We start from the raw sequence: 11000 nt of genomic DNA on the forward strand, positions 1-11000 counted from the left end.
TCGACTGTCAAGCATCTTGGAGAGGCAACCTGTTGATGGGGAAGGGCTATAGTTTGCTTGTCACTTTCTGCTCTTTCTGATCTGAATACTATTATCCAGCAGGAAAGAGATAATCAAAAGACATTAATAACAGTACACGTTGAAAGAGGTTCTCGTGGCCGTCACCGATTGGCGGTGTCGCGAGAGGCTCTCAAACACCTTGTGGAAATGGGTCTGCCAACAAGTGTCATTACCAAACTCCTTGGTGTATCCAGAGCAACTCTATTTAGACGGATGTCTGAAAATAATATATTTATTTGTATATTTGTATCTGCCACATACAGTAAATGCAGTGATGAGGAACTAGATTATTTTATCACAGTAATTAAGAGCAACATGCCAGATGCTGGGTACAGGGTAGTCCAAGGTGCTCTACTTGCCCAGGGAGATAGAGTACAGTGGGACCGACTGTATGCATCCATGCATCGTGTGGACAGTGCGGGTGTACTTGCTCGAATGACACATCTGGGATGTGTAGTGAGAAGGACGTACACAGTTCCTTGCCCAAAGTATATGGTGCACATTGACACCAATCACAAGCTCATCAGGTAATGTCTGTGTGTAATTGGAGATGTTATTTTTTGTTTTGGGAGTTACATTTTTAATTGTCTGTGTTTTATCGGTTTGGAGTATAATCTGCTTGACTGTACCGCTCTCTTGTGGCTAGTTGGAGGAGTTACACCCTGTGGTTCTTATGAGCCATCTTGCACAGATTACACAAACTCACCCTTTATTAAACTTGCATGTAAAACGGTCACGTTTACTCCAACAGAAACAACTAATAATTTATAAAAACAATAAAAAAAATAACATGATTTATTCGTAGTTATGCTGAATAAACGGCTTTTTTTTCAGAGGCAAATATCATTAAAACGGTGTTGTGCTGCATGCTGGGCCGTGCAGGCTGAGCAGAGCCGCTCCAGACCTCCAGACTTTATTTTTAGCGTGTTTTCCTGAGAGCAGGCGGAGCTAAGGACGCTGGGCTGGGATGAGGGATGCTGCTGGAGCAGGTGGAGACCGCCGATGTTTACGAGACTGCTTTTGGGGACGATCACAGGCAGCTGGAGAAGATATTCAGTCCTGGAGGCTGTAAAAGCCCGTCTCTGGAGCGCTTTGTGTTTGATTCCGGGCTGAAAAGGACAGATCTGAAAGGCTGAGACGAGGTGATGCTCTATCTTTGGATCTGTGGCCGGAGCCGTTTTCTCTGAAACCTGATATTATGCAGGAAGCGAGGGAGACTGGACGGATTACAGGGGAACGAAGCACCGGTTCAAAAAGCGTCTTGCACAGTGGCAGGTAGGTGGATGCGTGAAGCCATTCCCAGGCCTGATCCAGCGGTGTTGGCTCTGAATCAGAAACAGATTTTAAACATGTAGAGTCACGTCCAGGCCCTCGGTGTTGGTGAGCCTCTGCTCGTTTCCCACAGCCAGCATTTACATTTTCATCATCTGATTTGTGATGCTTTTCTTTGGCTTTTGTATGTCAATGTGTTTGTAGGTCGATTGTGTGATGTAGAGTGAAAAATATGGCTATGAGTAATCAATTTCTCTCATCCCAGTAACTCTGCCAAAAATAGCCCCCCTCCATTACAGGACTGTGGTGTTTCTGTGTTATTTCACTCCCCTGAGGGTGGAATGTCTCATCTGCTGCATGAATATGTGTTCATGCATCTCTGAACATGCAGCGTGACCCTCCCCCAACAGACTGCATCTCTTAAGCTTTAGACTGAATGCTACAATCCGCTAATTGAAACCTTTTCTCTGTTTTGTCTACTTCCCCTTATGCTTCATCCCTCCTTTGATCTTTACCCCCTCCATCTCTGCTTCTCCTCCCACAGTCTTAGCCAACTATGGTTGACCCCTTGGATGCTGAGGAGCAGACTCTGTGTAAAGGCTCACACCTTGACCCACCAGTGCTGGCCACTGAAGACTCTCGACTTCTAGAACAGACGGAGGAGACAACAACAGAGGACGATGGGGATGCCAGCTTCGAGACGCCGCCCACTGGCAGCTCAGAGCCGAGCCCCTGCCATGCCGCTGCCCCAGCAGGACCAGAGGTCACCAAAGAGGAAGCAGCACCTCAGCAACCACAGATTCAGACAGGCGCAGATCTGTCCCCCAAAATGCACCTGGACCTGTACAATTTTGACTCGCCCGATGCCGAAGGCAGCCGCTATGTGTTGACGAGCCCCCGCTCTCTGGAGGCGTGTGCTCGATGCGGGGTCAAGCCCGTGGAGCTGCTGCCCCGCCCGCTCACCGAATTCATCCAGGAGGCTCCTGGGCGGTCCATGCGTGTTGCGACGGGACTGTTTGAAGTCTACGAGAGGGACAGACATGGAAAACTGAGACAGTGCAGAGAAGAGAGGGAGAGGATCGTCAGAGAGGAAAAACGAAGGATTCTTCAGGCTGCGGTCAACAGTAGCAACAGTGCATCTTCATCCACTGGGGAAAAGTCCACACCTGGCTTTAGTCTACCTCCTAAATCTGGGACCGCAGTCCCTAGCGCCGTCCTGGATGTGGGAGCTTCCTCTAAAGTCACTACGTCAAGTCCAACCTCCAGACCAGGCGTATCCCTTTCATCAAAAGCTCCCACCCCCAATCTCAGTACCTCCCCGAAATCTGTCCCCAAAGGATCTACCCCATCTTCAAAAACTGCCTCCTCAGCTTCTGTACCAGCTTTTAAGACTGCAGTTCAAGGATCTACCAAACCTTCCAAGTCATCAGAACCTGTCAAAAGAACGAGGCCGCTCTCATCTGGCCCTCCACCAGTGCTCAGGAAATCCTCTGGTGGTAAATCCTCCAACACTTTCCCCAGGTCAACACCAAAACCTCCTTCCTTCCCCAGAGCAAAATCTACATTAACGTCATCAGTGTCCAAGCCTGCAGTCCATAGCCATGGTGCTCCTCTGAATGGAGTAAGTAGAGGGCCGTTCTCACAGCACAACGGTCATCTGGGGTCACACTTAAAGATACGAGGAAGGAGTCATTCATTGGAGTCATTACAGCGAGCGATGAATCCTGTCTGCTCCTCGACTTCTACCACCACAGCCACTACGTGCACCTCATCAGAGTCAGGGGCTTCTTCTTCTTACAGTTGGGATGGTGTACGAGACCACTGGGCTAAGTTCTCCAGCCCTCGAGTTCGCACTATGGCCACCTTCAACTCCCTGATGGGCCGCAGCCTCAGCCTTGGCGACCTTAGCCACTCACCTCAGACGACACAGAAGGTGGAGCGCATCGTGAAGGAGGTGAAGCGTCGTGGCCTCAAGGCCGTGTCTGAGCGAGATCGTAAGATCGCAGCCTTGATGCTCGCCAGATTCCAGGAGGAAGACATCATGAGTCAGACCCGCTATGTGGCTCACCTTCAGTGGGACAGCGAGCGCAGGCTGGAAGAGCTGCGGCGCGAGCAGGAGGAGCGGGAGAAGCAGCGTGCCGTGCTCCAGTGCCAAAGAGTGTGGCAGACGCAGGTGTCAGTACGCCAGCAGAAGCTCAGCCAGCAGGAGCAAGAGTCTGTTGCTGCCAAACTGCGACAGGCTGAGGAGCACGAGGAGCGGTGGAAGGAGCTTGCAGAGCAGCAGGAACGCAGCCGTCTGCTGAAGTTACAGCAGGCAGCACGGGAGGAGAAGCACAAGAAAGCTCTGCAGGAGCAGAACCTGAAATCACTGGATGAGGAGAGAGCTGCCATGCTGGAGCAGGAGAGGCTGCTGCTGAAGGAGAAGCTCACCATGGCCGAGCTGAAGAGGCAGGAGAAAGAGCACCAGGCCCAGGAGGAGAGGAGAGGTCTGAATAAAGCCGAGAAGAGGCGTCATGCCGCCCTGATACAAGAAATTGCTCGCAGAGAGCAGGAGGAGAGGGATGATGCCCGGAGGGCAGCGGAGGAGAAGCTGAGCCGCTCCCTTGAGAATTACGAGCAGATCGTTGAGCGTCGAGGGCAGGAGCTGAAGGAGAAGGCCAAGAGAGAAGAGAAGCAGATCCAGAAAGCCCGCAAAGCAGCAGAGAAGCGGGAGAAGCAACAGCAGCAGCAGCTAGAGGCCCGAGTAAAAGAGGCAGAGAAACGAGCCCATCAGGCGGCTCTGGTGGCCGAGGAGAAGGCCAAGGAGAAAGCCAAGAAGGCCATCCAGAGTCGGCAGGAGAAAGAAAAACTCCAGAAGCTCAACAGGCAGCGTGTGGAGGAGGAGGAGAGGCAGAGGCGCCTGGAGCTGGTCCAGTCCATCGAGAGGAAGCTGGAGAAGAGTGAGCAGATCTTCAGGGAGAAGAAGGCGGTGCTGGAGAGTGCGCGCTCAGTGGCGCGAGCTTCTTTCCATGTGCGGGACAAAGTCAGAGAGGAGACTAACACGCGTACTTTTGATAAGATGGCTCTGGAAGCTCAGCTCAAAGCCAGTCTCGATGAGAAAATAAACCCATAGCTTTGGTCCTGTGCTCGGCTCCAGCCTCCATGATGGCCTCCGTCACGCAGCAGGTTCACCCTTCTACCTTTGAACACCCACAGTGTTATTCCCACTGTATATGTCATCCATTTCTACCATTATTATATGTTCTTTCAAAGTTCAGTTTATCATTGAAGCATCAGGACGATGAAACATATCAGCTGTTACTCGCCCGTGAAGTCCGCAGCCGTGATGCTGCAGAAATGACATTTAGAGCAGGGAGAAAAGCTGCTTCGGCACAAACACCATCCCTTCTCTCCTCCAGGTTTGCCCTGTGCTCCGTCTACTCCAGCCACCCGGCTGAAAGCTGTGCAGGAATGAAAAGAGTCATTGTAAATCCAGAAGCACAACTCTATGACCACTGCAGGGGCTTTTAAGGGTACACTCCTTTAAGAGCAAAAGCCAACCTGAGGAAAAGGAATGGAACAGACGACGGCCCTTTTGTAGAAACAGCGCACTTAGAGCGAAGGCTGGAAACTGTCCTCACCTCCTGATGGAGCAGAGCAGGGTGACTCCCTCTGCTTCCAACAGCCACATCAGAGTCAGCAGGTATGTGCTTTCATTACTTTATGACCTCGGTTTTTGTCTCCTATACCAGTGAACATTCAAAGCTGGCAACCATTTTAAAGGCCTAATCCTACAGTCTCACAGAATTTAATAAAAATGAGGAGAGAGAGACTCAGGGGTGTTTGCCTTCAAATGCACCTGCTGCCATAGCGATGCAAATCAGGATGTGGCCGTGAGAAGTGCAAGCTGGTGTTAGATTTCTGCAATGCTCCTCATCCGCTGGTGTCCATCTGCAGCCAGAAAATAGATGGTTTCAGACAGTCACATGTCTCTTACCTGCTTACTGCTGAGATATAAGCCTGAGCAAAATGGACCAGTGGGCTTACAGCTGACTGAGCACTGCTCCAAGCAGATAATCATGAGGGAGAGGACAGGATGAGACAGCAGATCTGCAATGCAGGTGCTTGTTGTGAGGCTGAAAAATTACAAAGGTACTGCAAAATGCAGCAGCTGCATTAAACAAAGTCTGCACAAAAATAAAAAGCTATTAGAGCACTGCACTGAGTTAAAACTACTCAAATTATTTAGAGCTTCACTGAGTTGTGGTTAAAGTTATTCCAAACTAATAATTTGCTTAATTTCTATGTTTTTGTATGCTAACCCTAACCCTTGATTATAAAACTAGGGATGCACTTAAAAAAATCAGGTGGTGACTGAAATACTCTGCATGATCAGCTTATTCTGTGATCATCCAGTCTGAAACTCTAAAAAACAATTTTCCCAGGTCCGTGAATGCACCATTGCCAAGCAGCAATAAAAAATCTGACACGTTTCCCAGTTTGTTGTCTCACCATCACTAAGTGCGTAATCACTAGTGATAACACATGTTCAATGTGAAAGCAGATCAGAACACTACAAGAAACAGAAATCTGTATCTAAACCAAAATCAGTGCATTTCTATTTATTACTATTTGATCTGCAGAAAAAAAAATATTTTAGTTGTTTTTATATATATATATAAAAGTCCTAAAAAGTAAAATGAGTAAAAATGTACATTCTGTTATTCTCACAATAAAGTGAAAACTGTTTATTAATAATAATAATTTTTTGTTCTTTTTATGATGTGTTCTTTTTAAAAATGCAGTAAAAAGAAAACATGGAATTAGTTTCCAGGCTGCACAGTGGTGCAGTGGCTAGCACTGATGCCTCGCAGCAAAAGGGTTCAAATCCCGCCCTGGGGTTTTTCTGCACGGAGTTTGCATGTTCTCCCTGTGCATGCGTGGGTTCTCTCCGGGTACTCCGGCTTCCTCCCACAGTCCAAATGACTGTCAGGTTGACTGTTCTTTAAATGATCCGTGTGTGTGTGTGTGTGCGCGCGCGGGGGCTTGGTTTTTTTTCTGTGCGTCTCTGTGTTGCCCTGCGATGAACTGGCTACCTGTCCAGGGTGTACCCCGCCTGTTTGTCCAGAGACTGCTGGAGATAGGCACCAGCCCCCCGCGACCCTGCGTGGATAAGCGGGTACAGAAAACGGATGGATGGAATCTATTTCCTTAGTGTGTCTAGGGAGCCTAAGTCTCCTCCCTTTCCCGTCGGCTCGTGGGTCTCCGTAAGAACCAAAAAATGAACGCAAGTCAACGGGGCTAAAAACGCTATTTTCTAATCCGCTTTGCCTTACGCCCTGGATCGCACTTATGTTGTACTGCAATTTAAATGAAAGGTAATGATGTGTGTTGTGACCACGCCATTTACATACTTTGAGATTTATCAGCTTGTAAAAGTTCGTAATTAGCATGGCTACAAATAAGACGTCGGTGCGTCGCATATATGATGTCACCACATAATCTCTTCTCCCCTAGCGTAGCTGCTACTTACCACATGACCAGATTTCCTCCTGATGGAAGGATTTGAAGGTCTCTGAACTTACAGCCCTTCTCCCTCAGTCTTCTCTGTCTGGTTCGATGACGTCACTTTTGTGAAGTGCATTTGTAATCCTGGGCTTATTTTAACACAAAACCTAAAATAACGTTTTCCCCCATTTGAAAATAAGCGCGTTCTTGGTATCAAAATGCTTCTTTAAAATTCACAGACATCATATGTGAAGAGGAGTTAGAAAATAGTGTTTTTAGCCTCGTTGACTTGCATTCATTTTGTCGTTCTTCTGGCGATCAGTGGTCCGGAAGTAGATGGGCTCCCTCTTCTAAATTTTGAGGTCTTTTTCTTTGAATTTGTTTACTTGCTGCAGACATGACCAGTGAAAATCAGGACCCATAAAAACATCCAGGAGCAGAATGATCCGTTTTATTACAGTAAATAAACAATCTGATTTTATCCGTTCTTCTTATCTTCTGCAGGTCTTGGTGATGAACGGAAGCAGATGACAGATCATATCCTCCCACTGAGCTTCATCCAGACTTAATAGGGTTGAAATGCATCAATTTTGAAGCTTTTTTAATAATTTCATTTATTTATTTATTCATTATTTACATTTATCATTGCATTGGGTTCATCAGCAGAGAGGACCAGGGAACAACACGAATCAACATGAACATGTTCCAAAAACAGCTTTATTAGCATCAGTATATGTTCCCTTTTACCTTTTTCTTACATGTGGGCTTTGTTTGCTGTCATTTCTGGTGTTATGTTATTAAACATTTGTATATTATGATAAATCTCTTCTTTCTGTTAAATTATTGTTATTATCATAAACTCTTAAAGTGCTGCAAAGAACCAGAGCAAACTATCAAAAACAAAAAAGGTCAACTTCATTGAAAATAAACATGTAGCAAATGATTATTTCTGACTATAATCGGTCACTCTGTGTTTTTTCAAGCAGGCTGCACAATAGTTTCCTACACCTATGTCCTGCGTTAGCTTCTGATAGAAAATAGACGGTGAAACTCTAGGATTAGAAAATCCGGACAGATCTACGTCACATTCATGGATTCACCCATCTTGGATCATGACGGGGAAGGCCGTTGTTTGTTTAACAGCCAGGAAACAGCAGAGAGCATCCCCACTTGTAGAAGCTAACCGTTAGCATTTAAAATTTTAATCATTTTCTTGAGCCAGTGTGTGCTAAAATGACCCTTTACATGGTTAATGCAATGTCACTCAGACCCCTACCGCCCCGTGGCCAGAATATCACACTTGCAACTTCAGATTGGTGGGCCACTCCGTGTAGGGCACACCTGGCGCTGCAGTCTGCTTCCAGCACGGTTCCTGCTTGTTTTAAATTGTGAAGACAACTGATTTGTTTAGTTTAGGGATTAAAAGATCCTGTAAAGATTAGAGCCTGCTGCACACGTGGGCAAACGGCCTTTGTTTTAAGCCTCGTGAGACGCTGAGGTGAATATCTGACCGGTTTGATATTTTCTGCCTCACGGTGGGGGGAGGGGGGGGGGGGGTAAAAACTCATCGTGTGCGCACTACGTGAGCTACTGGCTGAGCTGAAATATTCTAGTGGCCAATCAAATTGCATTCTCCACTCACTTGATTCCAAGATGGCAGCCCCCTCTCTGCATGTCAGAAAATAAACAAAACAGAGACAGAAATGGAAATGGAGGAAATGCTTCTACTAGTTTTGTTGATGAGGCATCGCCGCCACCGCCATTTCAAGGTTCGGACAGTATGGGTACGGTGGCTGGAAAGAAGGGCCAGGCAAGGAGTTTATGTCAATCTACTCCAAAAGATGCACCTTGAAAACCCAGAATCCTTCCGACAGTACCTCTACCTGGATCCTGAATCCTTGGAAACACTGGGCCTATCGATCCCTAAGGTACCATTTTGTTTATTTTTCTGGCATGTGGACAGACGGGGCAGGGGGCTGCATCTGAATCCATCTTGAAATCGTGTGAGCTGAGAACATGTTTTGAGTGGCCACTAGAATATTTCAGCTCAGCTGCAAGCTCACGTAGTGCACACACGGTGAGTTTTTACTTCCCGTGAGATGGAAATGTTACGACCCCAACCTGGTCTAGGATCCAGGGAGGTTTAACACAGAAACGTGAGAATAAAAAGAAAATGATCTGACACCAAGTCACAACCAAAAAAGAAGTTTTATTAACAAAAAGCATCCCTTGGGGAGAAAACCTGTTTAATAAACGAAGGGGAGTTTAACTTATGCTGCAGAGAACAAAAGATGAGGACTTAAGTAACTTAAAGAGCAATAAAACGAGAACTAAAACTCACTGGTTCCAAAAATGAAACCAGGAACCACAGAAGCTTGCCCGGAGGCCTTACCAAAAAGTCCACACAACCGACAGCTCTGTTAAGAGCAAGAGGAAAACGAACATCAGCCTGAATGTTTTCCCAGGCAGGTGGAAATTAACCATCCGGGGGCAACTATGAGTTCCCAAAAGTTCTCAAACACAAGTCTCTCTTTAATCCTCTCCTCTCCAGTCCTCTCAATCCATTTCCCTCTGGGATTAATAAAGTATTTTTGAATCTCTCTCTCTCTCTCTCTCTCTCTCTCTCTCTCTCTCTCTCTCTCTCTCTCTCTCTCTCTCTCTCTCTCTCTCTCTCTCTCTCTCTCTCTCTCTCTCTCTCTCTCTCTCTCTCTCTCTCTCTCTCTCTCTCTCTCTCTCTCTCTCTCTCTCTCTCTCTCTCTCTCTCTCTCTCTCTCTCTCTCTCTCTCTCTCTCTCTCTCTCTCTCTCTCTCTCTCTCTCTCTCTCTCTCTCTCTCTCTCTCTCTCTCTCTCTCTCTCTCTCTCTCTCTCTCTCTCTCTCTCTCTCTCTCTCTCTCTGTGTTCTCTCCTTCAGTCCTCTCCGTCCTCTCTGTGTCTCAATCTCTCTCTCCCAGTCCTCTTTCAATCCTCTCCTTCATTCAGTGCTGCGCTGATTTTATCTGTTCCAGCCGGGGGATTTCCTGATGCGCATCAGCTGCGCGAGTGTGGCCGGGCGCTCTCCAGGGTGCTGACCATGGTGCTGAGAAAGGAGCGGAGTAGAAGCTGGGCGCTGGGGAACTCAGGGCTCGTAACAGAAAATATCAAACCGGTTAGATATTCACCTCAGCGTCTCGTGAGGCAGAAAAATCTGTGAAAATCAGGCGCACGCAGCGAGGTATCTGCTTAGCTGACAATCATCCAAGGCAGTTTGCTCAGCAGATTGCTCTCGGCTTTAGGAAGGCTGGGAGACCTTTTAACTCTTTGATTAAGGTGTTAAAAAGACGAACGCACAGCAAGGAGATGAGTTTTGCTTTTTGTTCTACTAAACAGACACTGGGAGACATTGGGAGCTTGTGAGTAAAACACGTCTACTACGTTACGCGCAGCATATGAATCCAGTGGAAGGGCCGAGTTAGTAACGTATTAAGTAATTTAAACTATCAGAACCTCAAATTAAAAAAATAACAATTAGTCCATCATTCACCTGTAACAAACTACACAGCGATACAGTCTGCCTTTCCTATGAGAAATGACAGTCCGTGTTCCCATCAGAAAAATGTGTTATTATTACAAATAGGCAGAAATATCAAAGACTAATTATAAAGTTCTTTATATTAAACATTGGTCATACAACAGTTTCTATAAATACATCCAATGTACTTTTGTTTTCCACCATAACCTTCTAATTATCTAAGGAGCCAACCAGGTGATGTGGGTCAAAATAAAAGGAGAGGTCAGAAAATGTAAGTTTAGTAAATCTAAACTGCAGATGTGCAGTAATGGTGTGTGGGGCTGAGGAGTGATCCCCCTGTAGCTGGAACACACCCTGCTGTCCCCCTTTTTAAATAGGGGTACCACCCTGGTCTGCCAGTCCAGTGGGGCTGCCCCCAATGTCCGCGCGATATTGCAGAGCCGCGTCAGCCACCACAACCCTTCAACATCTAGAGCCGTAAGGAACTCTGGGCAGTTCTCATCCACCCCTGGAGCCTTGCCACTAAGGAATTTTTGACCACCTCAGTGACCTCAGCACCAGATATTGGAGAAACGAACCCAAATTCCCCAGACTCTGCTTCCTAACTGGAAGACCTGCCGGTGGGATTGAGGTGGTATTCAAAGTACTCTGTCCATTGATCCAAACCATCTCA

At 46.9% G+C, this 11000-nt stretch overlaps 1 protein-coding gene across 1 annotated transcript; it reads left to right on the plus strand.

Moving 5' to 3' along the window:
• Positions 1 to 899: 899 nt before the first annotated feature.
• Positions 900 to 7641, plus strand: ccdc177 (coiled-coil domain containing 177). Its single transcript, XM_054741807.2, has 4 exons — positions 900 to 1335; positions 1877 to 4497; positions 4731 to 5014; positions 7324 to 7641. Exon 2 carries the CDS (start codon positions 1889 to 1891, stop codon positions 4442 to 4444), a length of 2556 nt encoding a protein of 851 aa, XP_054597782.2. The 5' UTR covers positions 900 to 1335; positions 1877 to 1888; the 3' UTR covers positions 4445 to 4497; positions 4731 to 5014; positions 7324 to 7641.
• Positions 7642 to 11000: the final 3359 nt, after the last annotated feature.

Source organism: Nothobranchius furzeri, chromosome 18 (genome assembly GCF_043380555.1).
Source record: "Nothobranchius furzeri strain GRZ-AD chromosome 18, NfurGRZ-RIMD1, whole genome shotgun sequence".
NCBI classification, from domain to species: domain Eukaryota; kingdom Metazoa; phylum Chordata; class Actinopteri; order Cyprinodontiformes; family Nothobranchiidae; genus Nothobranchius; species Nothobranchius furzeri.

What these genes read in the sequence shown, in the direction of transcription:
- ccdc177 (XM_054741807.2), top strand. Translation starts at nt 1,889, where the DNA reads ATGGTTGACCCCTTGGATGCTGAGGAGCAGACTCTGTGTAAAGGCTCA.